This window comes from Chelonia mydas, chromosome 1, assembly GCF_015237465.2.
Source record: "Chelonia mydas isolate rCheMyd1 chromosome 1, rCheMyd1.pri.v2, whole genome shotgun sequence".
Classification (NCBI taxonomy): Eukaryota; Metazoa; Chordata; order Testudines; family Cheloniidae; genus Chelonia; species Chelonia mydas.
The window spans coordinates 59187050-59205270 of record NC_057849.1 but is presented as its reverse complement, the minus strand read 5'-3'; the positions used below and the strand labels follow the sequence as shown (position 1 = coordinate 59205270).

The following is an 18221-nucleotide window of genomic DNA, read 5'->3' as shown; positions in this document are numbered from 1 at the left end:
ATCTGTGGAGGAACACTGCCCCAGAAAGAGCCCCTGCAAGCTTCTTGCAGCAAGGACTGCCTTTTTGTTATGTGTTTCTAGTGCCTCACACTGTGGGACCTGATCCTTGATTCAGGACTCTAAGCATTATCACAGTAATCAAGTTTTATATGCACTGGAACCTCAGTAATTAGTTTTTCACTAATCTGTGTGGCTCATCATAAGCATTCTAAATATAGCTGTCTAACACTTACATGTTTACAAATTACTACAGATCATTCAGTGTTGTTTACTTTGTTTAAAATTAAATTATACTTGTCAAATAAATTTACAAAGCAAAACATTTTGTGATGCAGTAGGGTTGATTTTTTTTAAATGATTATTTTTGTGTGTTTACTCAGTGTAGGGGAAATTCTCTCTAAAGCATCCAGTTTGAGTCAATCACAATATTTTCTTGAAAAACATGTGAAATGTATGCCTAGTTATAAATGTATCTTCACTTTTCTTGCTTTTGTGTTCTCCAGACAGGATTCCTCGAAAAGACCAACCTGGAGTGATCAGAAGCACAAATGATAAAGACAATAATATTTTTTCCAGTAGTTATTTCAGTGGTCAAACACAAGTCCATCCCAAAGATACACACTTCCTTCTTGATCAAAATCTAAAAAAGGAATTGACTCTTACTGCTCCTTATTGTTGTATACCTCCTGACTGCCCATTGCAGAAAGATGGTAGATCCTTGGACATGGAGGTTCTAGCTCCCCCTGAGGAGAGTGACTCTGTTTATTGGTCTTTACCAGACACTGCTGCTGCTGCAAGCACAACTGACAAGGATAGAGTTACTCTTTCTGGCTATTATTCGAGCAGTCGAACATCAGTCCAACTCAAAGTCCAAAATCTTTTTCCTGATCAAATTCTTAAAGATATTATTATAACTCCAACTCCTAGTGGTCCTGCCAGCTTCCCATTACACAAACGTCGTAAATCCTTTCGCAGGCAGCTTCTTGGTTTACCGAAGGATGAGCCTGCTTATTTTACTTCACCAGAGTTTACCTTTGGGAGTTTAGCTGCAGTGTCCCCTTCTCACCCATCACCTGTGATGGCAACCTTTAGAAAGTTACAGCGAGAAACAGCTGGCTATCAAAATCTCACTACCAAGTTGACCAATAAAGAGAGAAAGAGCATACAGACTGAAGTTAACACAACAGTATTGTCTGATAATGAAGAGTTCCCAGTAATTTCACGAAGAAAGCCTGAGAGACAGAGTATCATAGGTACTGTATTTTATATTGTCAAGTGTTCTAATTCACTTTTGTCTGTGCATGATTTTTACTGAAAGCATTTCCGAAATAGGCCTCCTTTACAGGAAAAAAACGATGCCATTTGTCTGTGAGAATGTTACATCATTATTTAAGAACTAGATAGGGCAAAATTGTAGCTAGTAATAACTAAACTAACTTTATGTTTAAAAACATTAATAGCAGGTAACAATTTATACTAAGAATATCTTAAAATACTTAATAGTATAAGGAAAATGTTTAAAGCCCCATTGCTTGAGGCTTTGAAAACTGGCCCCTAATCCTGCAACGGGATCCATGAAAGATAGTCCTAACACCTGCACAGAGTCCTTCTAGGCCCAGTTCATTGTAGCTCTGCATCTTGTGTAGTCACTTAAATGAGTGTAAAATGCTAATATTCTGGTTTACTATCATTTTGCAATCACTTTGCACTAGTGTAAGGTCCAGATTTGTAAAGGTATTTAGGTGTTGCTGAGCTTAGTGTTGCATTGCCTAATTGATATAGGAGCCTTAATCTTATTTTCCGAAGTGGTTTAGGCACTGAAGAGCCTAAATCCCATTGCCAGTAAGTAGGATTTTGGCTCTTAAGTGAGAATAAGATTTAGGCTCCTGAGCACAGCAGCATCTAAATAACCATAAGAATCTAGGTCTAAATGACTACATAAGGTGCAGGACAACAGTGAATTGGGCCCACTGGCTTCAGTAGGACTCTGATGGTATTTCTGGGTAAAGAATGGATTGGGCTTTTTAACCATGGTGGTTTTTGCTTATGTGCACAGAGTTGAACAGGGATCTTGGGTTCTTATGACTTTCCTCCAAGTCTAAAGCACTAAGCAGAGATCTTTGATTAGGAGAAGATGAGTGTATATCTCACAATCAACTTCCTTTGCTCCCAGGAGAGACAGGCACTAGTGAACCATATTTCTTCCAATTTTTTACGTCTAAGTAAATAACAGGTTTGATAAAATTATGGTGCAGCAGTGCCCGCACTACAGTTAAGATTGTGTTACAGCATAACTTTTAACCTTTTATTTATTTATTTATAGATATAGATATGTCATTGAATAGGCAAAAACCAAAACATAGAATATAAACTTTGAGCACTGTTTGAATTTTTCACGATGGTGTGATGAAAAATGAATTGATAGGGTAATTTTATTATTTTTCTCTTTCTGATGATTCCTTCTTCCATTGCCTCCCTGGATTGCTTCACTCTTTTTTGTATACCTTTTGCAAAAACTCTGCAACTCTCTGGGACCTATCTTTTGTCCAGATTGTTGCTCCTCACGTGCTGATTCCTAGAATATCAGTTATACATCGGTATTGTTTATCAATATTTTATACGTCTTCAGCTGTAACAGAAAATGTGTGCCAAAGCAAACCCACTGAATTTTAATTCAACAATAAATAACATACCAAGATATAGGACTTAATGTAAAATCACTGGTGGCCTAGAACCCAAGCTTATGGCATGAGCAATCCCAAGTTTAGCCACTGTGCTATGACCTTTCAGAGCAACTAACCTACTTTTAGTTAGCCTATCTTTAAACTGTAAACTGCACTTCTCTCCCAAAGCCAGGGATAGAATCTACTGGTGATTTCCAGTCACCAATTTTATATTAGCTACTAAATAGGTGGGTAGTCCACTGTGAAAGTGTGTCGTCTCCTCTGATGGCTGGTCTAGAAAAGGGTGAGCAATTATTCCTGTAGCTAAGTTAGTAGTGATTCACACAGGGGAAATAAGCAAGCCTTAACTGTCTCTAAATGTAATTTTTGTTTGCTAATGAAAATTTAAGAATCTGATTCTAGGACTGGTCAGACAGTCCAGTTCTGTTATTTCTCTGTGCTAATTTACAGGCTTGGCCTTTTATGACCTGAAACATTGTAAACATTTTTAATGTATTTTTTTCTGGGGAAAGGTGATGGGTGGAAAAAAGTGAGTAGGCAACATTCACCCATTATTTTCTTAAAATATTTCTTAGAGAGACACTTATTTCAAGGGTTGCATGGAACGTTAAAATGAATATACACTGTAACCAGATAGTTATGGCATTTTGTCGTTAAATTGATTGCACAATCTATAGTTCAGAACTGTTAATGTTAATATATATCTCCACCCTCATCCTGAACAAATAGGCACTCAACTCCCACTGTAAATATAACACACCAGCTGACACACATGCATATTTCAATTCTGTGATTTTTACATTAAAATTGCTTCCAAATTTGGGCCCATCACCAACCAAATAAATCACCCATTTACATAACATTTCCTGAATGTTACATAAAAACATGGTTTGCAGCCACCATTTGCAGTCTTACCCTCTATCTCATTTACACACCCCAGTACAAAACTATATACAGAATTATGTAAAATGGAACATGAAACCACACCAACTCTATATTAATCATATGAACACGTAACCATTAATGTGGTTGTGGTGTTGAGGCTGCACATTGGTTGTTCAAAATGCGTGGAGATAAGTGGATTGTGGTTGGTGGAAGGGAGGGAGCTGAGGTTGAGAAAGGGAACTGATGAGTGGCGTGCAGATGGGCCGTTGAATGACATAGATGCGTATTTCCTTTCTTCTTATGGTTTGCATTGGCTGGAAATAAAGTGCATCAATCTTAACTCTAAGATAAGCCTACAGTGCATTTTAGTGGGAATATAGGTGTGGTGGTGGTTTTTTTGTTGTTGTTTTTTTTTAAATGACTGCTGGGAATACTAGAGAAATAGTGTATCAGGAATTTCAGATAGCTGTCCTATGACACATGCAAGCTATGATAAGAAATTTGGTTCCCTGATGGTCATTTATACTATGTCCCTTTATGCTGCTCTGGTAACGTAAAGGGGCCTTAAAAGTAAACGCTGACTTGATGGTCCATTTATGCTGCCAGAGCTGTGTAAATGATCCTTTGTGTAAATGAGAAATGGGCTAGTCTGACTAAGTTAATGCATTTCTCACATACCTCTTCTACCACCACTCCCAACTTTTTTCAGAAATGGCTTTGGAGGAGAAAATAAGAAAATCTAACTCATTGGAACAGATTTTAGAAGAAGGTGATGAAGGGGAAGAATCTTATATGGACAGTTTAAAGCTGTACGCTCATGGACAGAGCAAAAAAGTGTCCTATTCAGGTAGGGGCAAGATATATACATTACAATTATGAAATAAACTATGTACAGCACTGTAGTGGCAATTTTGTAATGGCAATATAAAAGATGAAGAGCAGTCCTACTATCAACTCCCAATACTGCATGCCATTTTTAAGGGGAGAATGAAATGGATGTTATAATAAATTATAATGGATGTTGTCATAATAAATAATAGAAATGTACAATTACAATAAAACCAAGACAGGAAGGAAATTCAGAGCCAAAGCTTTTCACTCTTACCCTGTTGGGCTTTTGGATTGTAGGGTCTTAAACCAGTGAGTGAGGAATCCATTTGGGCTATTAACAGTAAGAGTGGTAGAAAGCTTTTGTAACCAAACCTGAAATTCATCCCAAGCTTGTGCCATTGATTGAGCCCCCCAGAATTAAAGCCCTCATTCAATTGCCACTTTCTGAAAATTTAGGCTTTAATGGTTTATCTAAACAGAATCAAAATCTTCAATCTCTTTAACATCATCTGTTGTGGGTTGAAGCTATAGATGGACCTGAACAAGATGCTCCCAAACTTTAGGAAAGTTCTGCTCCAAATCCAAACATCACTGCTCAGGCCCTTTTATCAATAGCTGAAACCCATTCTGCTGCTCCCCCTTCAAAAAAAAAAGTTGAATAAATTTGAATGCTTTTAAAGGGTCAAATTCTGCAGTCTTTATTCAGGTAGTGCTAAGATACTGATTTGTAACAGGGAATTTTGCCTGAGTAAGGTCTGACAGAGCATGGAAGGATTTGGCTATAAATTTGGGATCTACGTAATGAAGCTTTAGTTCTTTATTTCCTAATCTCAATGATTATATCTTTATTTGACTACATATATTTTTAATTGCAGAACCTGATCGTGCCCTTGATGATGATACTATAAAGGGTATCCAGGGATTCGGGTACCAGAATTTGTTAAGAGATCAGGATGAACAAGAAAAACTGATGGCCAGGTCCAGAATGGCAGTTTTATACTGCACAATCCATAGAAGAACTGAACTTAATCTTAAGGTATACCTTTTAAAAATTACAGCTGCACCCACTTTCCATATCGCTATCCTTAATGATCAACTGCTGCTTTCATTAGAAACACAGTTTCCCTGGGATTCATAACTTGGCTTTCTTAACTTCATTCACCTAGAACCTGGTATTAAAATTGTCAGTATATGGCCACTTTTTAAAAATTAAAAATGGCTAAAATAATTTAAGATTTGTTTAGCAATTTTAGATTAGTCTTAAGCTTGGTTGTTCTAGATGCGCCTTTTTAATTCTCTTGCCTCACCTTGATCTCCCTCTGTATTATCTATTTCCTCTCCTTTTTCACCCTCACTCTTCTTCCCTTGTATTGTGTGTCTCTCCTCATTTTTCTGATGCACCTCATGATTTATGTGACATCTCTTGGCCCTAGCACCTCTTGCAGTAATGGACTGAGTTTGGACACATTGCTGCTTCTTCTCCTCCATATAGTGCCATCATATTGCTTCAGCACCATGCAAGTAGGAGTGGCAAGATCCTGAAGGTGGGATAAGGTGCCCAACCCTCTTTCTAGGAGGCCAGAGACTTCACAGTCTAAAGTTTCTGGAACCCTGCCTGGCATTAATTCGGCCCTGTTATGTAGATGCTGTTTTTAATTATTTCTGTTTTCATGTAATGCATGGATCTGTTGAGTCAAAGCATTGACAATTGATCTGTTTGTCAGTATAATAATACTTAATATTTATTCAACTATTTATTATTGTTCTCTGTTTACATTCAATCTGTAGTATCTGTTAGGTACGTATGGTTTACTATGTAACTTTCATAGAAATGACTCACAATTCTACTTCACATAAATAGATGTAAGGTTGTAGAGAAAAGTATATGAATGTATTAAGATTATAATATGTGATGTAATTAAATACTGTATCCAACTATTTATACCCAAGGGTGTAGACAAAGGTTGTGCATGCAATCGTGACTTAATTTCCTGATTTGAGTCAAAATCATGAATTCATATTTTTTTACCATAGCTTTTTGTATGGGGTTTCCTAGCTTTGAAAGAAAGGGGTTTTAAAAAATGAAAAGAGGAAGCTTCACTTTCTAGGACTTTGGATCTCTGAGTTGCAAACATCACGTACATTCCAGAACCTATTTAGCTAGACAGCTCCAGAGCACACATCCCGTGCACCTTAGGAAGATCACAGGAAAGAGCCCCGTACATTTTATACAAAGAGGGCATAATAAAAGATAAAAGTAGTAACTAGGCCATGCAGAGCATAGAAAGTGGGAACAAGTAGCTTAAATTTGATGCAAGAGGGAAGAGGAGATCAATGAAGTGGGAGGTGAGAGGCAATGTGGCCCTCAGTTAGGCAAATCCTTTGATGCTCCTTGCATAATAATTTGATACTGTCTAGCATGACTTTCTTATAAACAAACTAGGGAAATACAACCTAGACTGAGCTGTTATAAGGTAGGTGCGTAACTGGTTGGAGAACCATTCCCAGAGAGTAGTTATTAGTGGATCACAGTCAAGCTGCAAAGGCATATCAAGTGGGGACTCACAGGGATTGGTAATGGGTCGGTTCAGTATCTTCATCAGTGATTTAGAAAGTGTCAGAGAGAGTACACTTATAAAGTTTGCAGACGATACCAAGCTGGGAGGGGTTGGTTGCAAGTGCATTGGAGGATAGGATTAAAATTCAAAATGATCTGGAGAAATAGCCTGAAGTAAATAGGGTGAAATTCAGTGAGGACAAATGCAAAGTACTCCATTTATGAAGGAATAATCAGTTACATACCCACAAAACAGGAAATGACTGCATAGGAAGGAGAACTACGGAAAGGGATCTGAGGTTTATAGTGGATCACAAGTTAAATATGAGTCAATGGTGTAAAACTGTTGCAAAAAAGCAAACATAATTCTGGGATATATTAGCAGGAGTATTGTAAGCAAGACACACTGATAAGGCCTCAGCTGGAGTATTGTGTCCAATTCTGGGTGCCACATTTCATGAAAGATGTGGACAAATTAGAGGAAGTCTAGACGAGAGCAACAAAAATGAGTAAAGTTCTAGAAAATGTGATCTGTGAAGAAAGATTGGAAAAAATGGGGTTTGTTTAGTCTGGAGAAGAGAAGACTAAGAGGGGACATAACAGTTTTCAAGTGCATAAAAAGTTACTAAAAGGAGGAGGGAGAAAAATTGTTCTTTTTAACCTCCCAAGATAGGACAAGAAGCAATGGGCTTAAATTGCAGCAAGAGAGGTTTAGGTTGGACATTAGGAAAAACTTCCAAACTGTCAGGATAGTTAAACACTGGAATAAATTGCCTAGTCCTGCCTTGAGTGAAGGAGGTTGGACTAGATGACCTGAGGTCCCTTCCAGTCCTACACTTCTATGATTCTATGTATCCATCGATGGAGTCATTTTGGTGATTTGTCTAACTATTTTTTTTTAAATCTTTTAAATTATGTCCTGATGGAGCCAGTTCTTAGCTCTTCCCCTCCCCCACCCCGTTGATAAAAAATGTTGATTTTTTAATTTAGTTAATATATCCTTTCTACTGAATATGTCTTCTAGGGTTATTTCCTGACTCTCCTTCCAGACCTGACACCTTTAGTCGACACTTTGGTGTATCTTAACCTATCATTCAATGACTTACACTTCTTTCCCAGGGAGGTATGTACCAGTTATTTTCCTTATCGTTATTAAGAGTAAAACTGTAAGACTGTCTGAATTTTTACAGTTTAATATTAAACTAAACATAAAAAAATGTAACTTTCAAACAACAATGATTTAATAAGAGATGCATTAAGAGATGCAAATTGCATAGCTCAGATATTAGAAAAACATCATTCCTTTACATTTCTGGTTATTTATGGGATAGTAAGAATCAATGTGAGCCTGGAAAGATTCCAACAAGATTTAGAAATATCTCTGCATCTGTGTCTGAAGGTCCCATTCTGATCTTGCTTTATACTAGTGTCACTCAGTTGACTTCAATGGGAAGTGACTCCTGATTTAAACTTATCCTCATTTATGGAGCACCAATCTATGGTTGATACTAATATTCTGCACAAAAAATACGCTGAAAGAACCTTAATCCGGTTGCAAAGTCAAGCACTCAAAAGTTAGGAAATTCCAGAATTAAAGTTGCCTGTGCAATCTTAATGCAACTCCCTTGTGCATATGCTATGATCCAGTCCTCAATTACATGATCACATACTACTTTTTCCATAGGATCGTTCAGTGCACAGGACAGACAGTACTCAACTAATAAGCAGCTAGTCAATATTTTTTTTTCCTCATTGTTCAGTGTGTGGCTGTAGGCTTTACTTACTGCACATTATTCAAATCCTACTCTGAAGTCAGAAGTATTAATTTTCTCAGGGGCTTTGATTAATGCTCAGAACTATAGTATCTGAGTGTTTCACAAACATTGGTGATTTGATTTTCACCACACTTCTGTGAGATGAGTGGGTATTTATTATCCCTCTTTTGCAGATGGAGAGCTGAGGCACAAAGAGATTAAAGTCAAAACTGTCCACTAATTTTGGGAGCCCAGTTTGTGATCCTGGAACCTGATTTTTCAGAGTACTTACCATTATATAGCACAGTATATGTATGTTTAGGGTCCTACCAAATTCATGGTCCATTCTGATCAATTTCATGGTCATAGGATTTTAAAAATTGTAAATTTCATGACTTCAGCTATTTAAATCTGAAATTTCATTATGTTGTAATTGTAGGGATACTGACCCAAGAAGGAGTTTGGGAGAGGGTCACAAGGTTATTGTAGGAGTGGTTATGGTCCTGCTACCCTTACTTCTGTGCTGCTGGCAGCAGTGCTGCCTTCAGAGCTGGGCAGCTAGAGAGCAGTGGATGCTGGCTGGGAGCCCATCTCTGAAGGCAGAGCTGCCTCCAGCAGCAGTGTAGAAGTAAGGATGGCATGGTATGGTATTGCCACCTTTACTTCTGCGCTGCTGCCTGCATAGCTAGGCCCTCAGTCAGCAGCCGCCACTCTCACTTCTGCGCTGCTGCCTTCAGAGCTGTGCAGCTGGAGTGTGGCGTGGTATGGTATTGCCACCCTTACTTCTGTGCTGCTGCTGGCTGGGAGCTGCCTTCAGAAATGGGAGCCTGGCCAACAGCTGCCACTCTCTGGTCGCCCAGCACTGAAGGCAGCACAAAAGTAAGGGTGGTAATACCGTGACCCCCCCCCCCAATAAAATAACCTTACGACACGCCCCCCATAACTCCCTTCTTTGTCAGGACCCCCAGTTTGAGAAATGCTGGTCTCCTCCCCCTTCCCCGCCCCCGCCCCCCCCCCCCGTGAAATTGGTATAGTATAGGGTAAAAGCACACAAAAGACCAGATTTCACGGGGGGAGACCAGATTTCACGGTCTGTGATGCTTTTTTCATGGCCATGAATTTGGTAGGGCCCTATGTAGGTCCAAAGCACAGCTTCCATTGACTTCAGTTGCAGCTGTGAGTGCTCAGCACTTCTGCACATAAAGCCCCAGGGTCTCACTCTGGGCACCCAGAAAATGAGGAACACACAATTAGTGACCACCTGGTAAAAGTTTGGTTTAAGTGATTTGCCCAGTATCACATAGGAACTCTGTGGCAGAGGTAGGAGTAAGAATCAAATTCTCCACTTCCACTCTATTCTGTTCTGATAAGGCCTCAGCTGGAGTATTGTGTACAGTTCTGGGTGCCACGTTTCAGGAAAGATGTGGACAAATTGGAGAAAGTCCAGAGAAGAGCAACAAAAATGACTAAAGGTCTAGAAAAAGTGACCTATGAAAGAAGATTGCAAAAAATAGGGTTTGTTTAGTCTGGAGAAGAGACGACTGAGTGGGGGCATGATAACAGTTTTCAAGTACATAAAATATGGTTCTAAGGAGGAGGGGAAAAAATTGTTCTTGTTTACCTCTGAGGATAGGACAAGAAGCAGTGGACTTAAATTGCGGAAAGGGAGCTTTAGTTTGGACATTAGGAAAAGCTTCCTAACTGTAATCAAGCACTGGAATAAACTGCTTAGGGAGGTTGTGGAATCTCCATTAGTGGAGGTTTTAAGAACAGGTTGTACAAACACCTGTCAGGAATGGTCTAGTTATTACGTAGTCCTGCCCTGAGTGCAGGGGTTTGGATTGGATGACCTCTCGAGGTCCCTTCCATTCCTACACTGCTATGATTCTATGAGACAATCATTCCTCTTCCTGCAATCCCCTGTCTCATTCACCACACACCTGCCAACTGCAATAAATGAAGCAGGGTGCCTGCAGACAATAGCCTCCTGTACTACACAACCCTGATTCATCCCCAGAGCAGGTTCATCCTGTGCATTGAAAGAGGTAGGGGTCCTGTGGGAAAATAGTATGTGATAGTGTAATTAGACTGTATCATAATACCTACGCATAAGGGCCAAATTAAGGTTGCGCTGGCAACCTTAATTTTGGAATTTCCAAATGTCGAGTGTTTGACTGTGCAAGCCTAATAATGTTTGCTTAACATAGTTTTTGTGCAATTTCCTAGGTTTTTGAAAAAGCAAACTGAAAAACATTGTACCGAGGCCCACATGGGTCATCAGCAGGGTTGGAATCTTTGGATCCATCACAAAGACCTCTGCCATTTGAACTAACAGAGTAACTGACAGATGATAACATACAACTGCTGTGGAGCAGTATTCAAGGGGGCCAGCACACTTTGCCATTGGGTTACACCAATACTTATTCACAGGAGAGGAATGGTGAGACTCTGGAACCGGACTGGTCTGTCCATTTCCCCCAAGCGTGATCTGTAGTACCTCATCTTTCCCACTGGTCCGTGTCCCAGTCCTGTCTCTTCCCCACCCCTGGCTTCTCATCTTAGTCCCATTCTCCTTATCTAGCCACTCCCAGTCTCTACTTCTCAGGCTTTTCATCTAAACTCCAAATCCTTGTCCAGCAAGCCCTACCTCACCCCTCAGGGCTTTCTGTTCTAGTCTCCTTGCCCAGAGATTGCCAGTCCACCCCAGACCTTCATCTAAGCTGTCTCTCTTCCCCAGACTGGCCTCCAGTCTAGTCTCATCATCCACATTCCCCATCCCCACTGGCTCTCAGTCCAGTTCCAATTTCTCTCCCCAGGCTCCTCATCCAATCTCAGTGTTGTTCACCCCCACACACATAGCGGGTTCTTATCTTAAGTCTCTTTACCTAGTCAGTCCCGCACTCCCCACAGTTCCTCATGCAATCTCTGTCTCTCCCATCCCCCACCTACTGAGCTTAAACTCAAAAAAGAAGCTTACAAGAACTGGAAATTTTGACAGATGACTAGGGAAGAGTATAAAATATTGCTAGAGCATGCAGGGGTGTAATCAGGAAGGCCAAAGCACAATGGGAGTTGCAGCTAGCAAGGGATGTGAAGGGTAACAAGAAGGGTTTCTACAGGTATGTTAGCAACAAGAAGGTGGTCAGGGAAAGTGTGGAACCCTTACTGAAAGGGGGAGGCAACATAGTGGCAGATGATGTGGAAAAAGCTAAAGTACTCAGTGCTCTTTTTTCCTCGGACTTCACAGGCAAGGGCAGCTCCCAGATTGCTGCACTGGGCAACGCAGCCTGGGGAGTAGGTGAGCAGCCCTCAGTGGTGAAAGAACAGGTTAAGGACTATTTAGAAAAGTTGGACACGCATAAGTCCGTGGCTCCAGATCTAATGCATCCAAGGGTGCTGAGAGAGTTGGCTGATGTGGCTGCAGAGCCATTGGCCATTATCTTTGAAAATTCGTGGCGATCAGGGGAGGTCCCGGACAATTGGAAAAAGGCAAATATAGCCCATATTTTTAAACGGGGAAAAAAAGAGAACCCAGGGAACTACAGACCAGTCTGCCTCACTTCAGTCTCCAGCAAAATCATAGAGCAGGTCCTCAAGGAATCCATTTTGAAGCACTTGGTCGCAAGGAAGGTGATCAGGAACAGTCAACCTGGATTCACCAAGGGCAAGTCATGCCTGACCAACCCGATTGCCTTCTATGATGAGATAACTGGCTCTGTGGATATGGGGAAAGCGGTGGATGTGATATATCTTGACTTTAGCAAAGCTTTTGATGCTGTCTCCCACAGTATTCTTGCCAGCAAGTTAAAAAAAGTATGGATTGGATGAATGGACTATAAAGTGGATAGAAAGCTGGCTAGATTGTTGGGCTCAACAGGTAGTGATCAACAGCTAAATGTCTAGTTCACAGCCAGTATCAAGCGGCGTGCCTCAGGGGTCGATCCTGGGGCCGATTTTGTTCAACATCTTTATTAATGATCTGGATGATGGGATTAATTGCACCCTCAGCAAGTTTTCAGATGACACTAAGCTGGGGGGAGAGGTAGATACGATGGAGGATAGGGATAGGGTCCAGAGTGACACAGACCGATTGGAGGATTGGGCCAAAAGAAATCTGGTGAGGTTCAACAAGGACAAGTGCAGAGTTCTGCACTTAGGAAGAAAGAATCCCATGCACTGCTACAGGCTGGGGACCGACTGGCTAAGCAGCAGTTCTGCAGAAAAGGACCTGAGGATTACAGTGGATGAGAAGCTGGATATGAGTCAGCAGTGTGCCCTTGTTGCTAAGAAGGCCAATGGCATATTGGGCTATATTAGTAGGAGCATTGCCAGCAGATCGAGGGAAGTGATTATTCCCCTCTATTCGACACTGGTGAGACCACGCCGGGAGTATTGCATCCAGTTTTGGTCCCCCCAGTACAGAAGAGATGTGGACAAATTGGAGAGAGTCCATCAGAGAGTAACGAAAAAGATTAGGGGGCTGGGGCACATGACTTACAAGGAGAGGCTGAGGGAACTGGGGTTATTTAGTCTGCAGAAGAGAAGGGTGAGGGTGGATTTGATAGCAGCCTTCAACTACTTGCAGGGGGGTTCCAAAGAGGATGGAGCTCGGCTGTTCTCAGTGGTGGCAGATGACAGAACAAGGAGCAATGATCTCAAGTTGCAGTGGGGGAGGTCTAGGTTGGATATTAGGAAACACTATTTCACTAGGAGGGTGGTGAAGCACTGGAATGGGTTACCTAGGGAGGCGGTGGAATCTCCATCCTTAAAGGTTTTTAAGGCCCGGTTTGACAAAGCCTTGGGTGGGATGATTTAGTTGGTGTTGGTCCCGCTTTGAGCAGGGGATTGGACTAGATGACTTCCTGAGGTCTCTTCCAACCCTGATATTCTATGATTCTATTCTATGATACTGATTCCCCATCCCCATTCCCATTGTCCCCTCCTGTCTCCTAGTTTCCTTCCAACCAGTCCCAGTATCTGTGCACAACCAGTCCCTGAACTCCCTCGTGGCTCCCAGTCTCTGTCTCCTCCATGCGGCCAAGCGGGAGGTATGTGGGGGGCTGTCATTAACTCACCTGTGTTCTCAATCTCTCAGTTAACGTGCTTGGACCCAGATATGGTATGGGCTGCAGCAGCCCAGACCTGCAATCACTGGGAAAGTCCTGCTCTGACCTGGGCTGGAGCATACTCAGTGCAGACAGAATCTTTAGGGAAATTAGCAGCTAAAATCTAAAGAAGTCTCTACTGATCATATGTGACCTGTGATTTTTTTCAAAGGCTTATAACTTGGCCAAATTAGGGCTGATTTTCATAGGGACAGCAAAAGGCACATCCGTGACACAAAGGCCACCCCTCTGCCACATTTTAAATCCCAAAGTATCAGGGTGCTAGAACTTAAAAAAAAGGTTTTAATCAGATGTTTAACATGGTCAAAAGAATGTATTTTTCCCTAGCCCCATTCTTCAAAATGGCTGAACTGTTTTGGCTGAAATTTTCCAAAAAGATTCAGCCTGTGGCAGACACCCAGCATGGAAAATTTCAGCCAAAACAGTTAGTTTGGTTAAGTTATAAGCAACTGGAAACATGTTTTTGTAATGGGAAGTGTTGGGCAATCTTAATAGTAGATGGTGCTACCAGCCCAACCTATAATACTACAGCAGTGTAAGTGAGATCAGGATCAGGCCCAGAAACCACACGACATTTTTATAAGGTACTTTAACTAAAATAACATTACTAATTAGCTACTGCTATACATTAAATGCAAGATTCATACAATATTAGGACAGTTTCCATGTTTCTAGTTATTACAGTGTCACTTACTAATGTTAGAAATGTAGAAACTCTTACCATAACAGGAATCAGATTATCTTTGTGGTAAACAACTTTTTTTCCATTACCTTTCCCCCCCCCCCCCCCAGGTATATAATATTAAAAACTTAGAAGTACTGAAGCTCCGAAACAACCCCATCAAAGAGATCCCTGATGATGTCCACAAACTCAAGACACTTAGAATACTTAACATGTCCTTCAATTTATTATCTGCCCTTCCCACTGGGTAAGGTGTTTACTATTAATTAATAGATTGGATTACGCTATTTCTATGCTCAAACAAGGATTCAGTTTTTTGTGTGACCTACATTATATTCATTCATTAATTCATTTCTACACTGGCTTTGTAAATTACACCTGTACACATCTTACAAAAAAGGCTTTCTACAAATGTATATATAGTAGGGCTGTCATGCGATTAAAAAAATTTATCGTGATTAATCGCACTGTTAAAGAACAATAGAATACCATTTATTTTAAATATTTGTGGATGTTTTCTACGTTTTCAAATATATTGATTTCAATTATAACAGAATACAAAGTGTACAGTGCTCCCTTTATATTTTTATTACAAATATTTGCACTGTAAAAAACAAAAACATTGTATTTTTCAATTCACCTCATACAAGTACTGTAGTGCAATCTCTTTATTATGAAAGTTGAACTTACAAATGTAAAATTATGTACAAAAAAACTGCATTCAAAAATAAAACAATGTAAAACTTTAGAACCTACAAGTCCACTTAGTCCTACTTCTTGGTCAGCCAATCACTCAGACAAAGAAGTTTGGTTACAATTTACAGGAGATAATGCTGCCTGTTTCTTGTTTATGATGTCACCTGAAAGTGAGAACAGGCGTTCGCATGGCACTGTTGTAGCTGGCATTGCAAGATATTTATGTGCCAGATGCACTAAAGAGTCATATGTCCCTTCATGCTTCAATCACCATTCCAGAGGACATGCATCCATGCTGATGATGGATTCTGCTCGATAATGATCCAAAGCAGTGCGGACCGACGCATGTTCATTTTCATCATCTGGTCAGATGCCACCAGCAGAAGGTTGATTTTCTTTTTTGGTGGTTTGGGTTCTGTAGTTTCCACATCAGAGTGCTGCTCTTTTAAGACTTTGAAAAGCATGCTCCACACCTCGATCCTCTCAGATTTTGGGCGGCACTTCAGATTCTTAAACGTAGGGTTGAGTGCTGTAGCTATATTTAGAAATCTCACATTGGTACCTTCTTTGCCTTTTATCAAATCTGCTGTGAAAGTGTTCTTAAAATGAACATGTGCTGGGTCATCACCCGAGACTGCTATAACATGAAATATACGCAGAATAAAGGTAAAACAGAGCAGGAGGCATACAATTCTTCTCCCAAGGAGTACAGTCACAAATTTAATTGATGCATTATTTTTTTAATGAGCACCATCAGCATGGTAGCATGTCTTCTGGAATGGTGGCCAAAGCATGAAAGAGCATACGAATGTTTAGCATATCTGTCATGTAAATACCTTGCAATGCTGGCTACAAAAGTGCCATGTGAACGCCTGTTCTCACTTTCAGGTGACATTGTAAATAAGAAGCAGGCAGCAGTATCTCCCGTAAATGTAAACAAACTTGTTTGTCTTAGCAATTGGCTGAACAAGAAGTAGGATTGAGTGGATTTGTAGGCTCTGAAGTTTTACATTGTTTTGGTTTGAGTACAGTTATGTAACAAAAAAAATCTACATTTGTAAGTTACACTTTCACGATAAAGAGATTGCACTTCAGTAGTTGTCTGAGGTGAATTGAAAAATACTATTTCTTTTGTTTATCATTTTTACAGTGCAAATGTTTGTAATAAAAATAATAATATAAAGTGAGCACTGTGCGCTTTGTATTCTGTGTTGTAATTGAAATCAATATTGAAAATGTAGAAAAATATCCAAAAATATTTAATAAATTTCAATTGGTATTCTATTGTTATAAGTTTCAGAGTGGTAGCCGTGTTAGTCTGTATCGGCAAAAACAACGAGGAGTCCTTATGGCACTTCAGAGACTAACAAATTTATTTGGGCATAAGCTTTCGTGGGCTAGAACCCACTTCATCAGATGCATGGAGTGGAAAATACAGGAGCAGTTATAAATATGTGAAAAGATATGAGTTGCCTTACCAAGTGTGAGGTTGTTAGAGAGAAAGTATGAACAAGGGTCAATGACATCACCACTTGGCCTCTCTCCTCCCACACCTACTCTGAAGGCAACAAGAAATTAGGAAGACAAAGACTTTGAACTGTGGAGATTGGTCCCAGGCTAAGAAAGAAATTCAGCCTGTGTAATAAGAAATGTAAACTGCTGGAACATCTAGAGGGGTGAGAAAGTGCTTGATTCAAATCTTGCTTAGCCTGTAGAATTTAGGCTGCGATTTTATTTATATTTCTTATGTGACCAACTTTGATCTCTATGCCTACCCCTTATAATCATTCAAAATCTATCCTTCTGTAGTTAATAAATCTCTTTTCTATTTGATCTAAAACAGTGTGTTTGGGGTTGAAGTGCTTGGGGAATCTGCTTAGATTACAAAGATTGGTGCATGGTCGCTTTCCTTTGACGAAGTGGCTAACTAATTAATGAGCTGGCACTGTCTAACGAGTCTTGAGCAGTGTAAAATGGCACATTACTGGAGTGCAAGACTTGGGACATTTGCTAGTGTCTCTTTATACAGTTCATGAGTGGCTTAGAGAGCATTCATACAACTCAGCTGGGTGTGTGTCGCCACATATTGATGGGTGAGTGATCATAGCATCTGGAGAGGTTTATTGCTTGTCACTAGCATAGCATATTGAGAATCAGCTCAGGCTGGAGAATTTAAGGGGACTCAGTGGTCTCACAGTGTAGATTGTACCCCGGGGACATGTCATAGTGGTGCAGCAAGCAGACTGAAATGCACAGCTTGTTGTTCTGAATGAAATTTGCACTTCATACACTGGTGCCGAGATTTTAAGTGGGTTGGCTGAATACAGTAAAAAAAAAAAAAGTTACACTTTTGTTATTTTCTGTTTGCTTATTTTGGGAAAGGGAAATAGGAGCAGAAAGGCATAAAAATGGATGAGAGCGATGCAGTTGCAAAGTTAGAGCTGTACAGACTGCAGGTAGCAGAAAAAGAGAGAGACTGAGTATCAGTTGAGAATGAAAATATCCCCATTGACATGCTTATTGGGAATGATTTTTTCCATGTAGTTTCTCAAGAAGGAATATTATGGTGGGACACCAGAGGAAAAGGGTAAAGTCCCAGGAAGTGCTGGAAGAAAGGGAGCAATTCTCTTTGATTCCTCTGCAGCAAAGGGAACCAGCATGCTTCCAAGTGTGGGTGGAGTTGAGACTGTCTCCTGCACTGCAGCTGAAGGCAGCACCTCAACAGGAAAGGAGGGGGTGGGGGCGGAGTGCCTGTCACTGACAGAACTGTTTCAGCTGTTAGCGGCAAGCCCTTTGCAGCTGAACAAAGGCCGGATCCTGCTCTAGTGAGCATAGAGAGATGTGTCCTAGAGGGAGGCCCAGAGAAGGGAAATAAGGAAAAGATTTCTGTAGGAAATAGGCAACCTTGTAAACATATTGTGTCAGTGCACAGTGCAGTGTACCATAGCTAGGTATCCCAGTGTGCAACCCGCCACCATCCCATGCACTGTCTTTTGGGAAGTTTTG

General features: G+C 40.5%; 1 protein-coding gene across 5 annotated transcripts in view; it reads left to right on the top strand.

Annotated features, from left to right (window-relative positions):
* LRRC63 (leucine rich repeat containing 63) overlaps positions 1-18221 on the top strand; it is a 49928-nt gene that overhangs the window by 17161 nt on the left and 14546 nt on the right. For all 5 annotated transcript variants that reach the window (XM_043522563.1, XM_037894174.2, XM_043522568.1 and 2 more), the window contains exons 3-7: positions 504-1253; positions 4279-4416; positions 5276-5436; positions 7982-8080; positions 14630-14766. In XM_043522563.1, the coding sequence (XP_043378498.1) occupies positions 504-1253; positions 4279-4416; positions 5276-5436; positions 7982-8080; positions 14630-14766 (1285 nt within the window). The remainder of the gene's footprint in view (positions 1-503; positions 1254-4278; positions 4417-5275; positions 5437-7981; positions 8081-14629; positions 14767-18221) is intronic.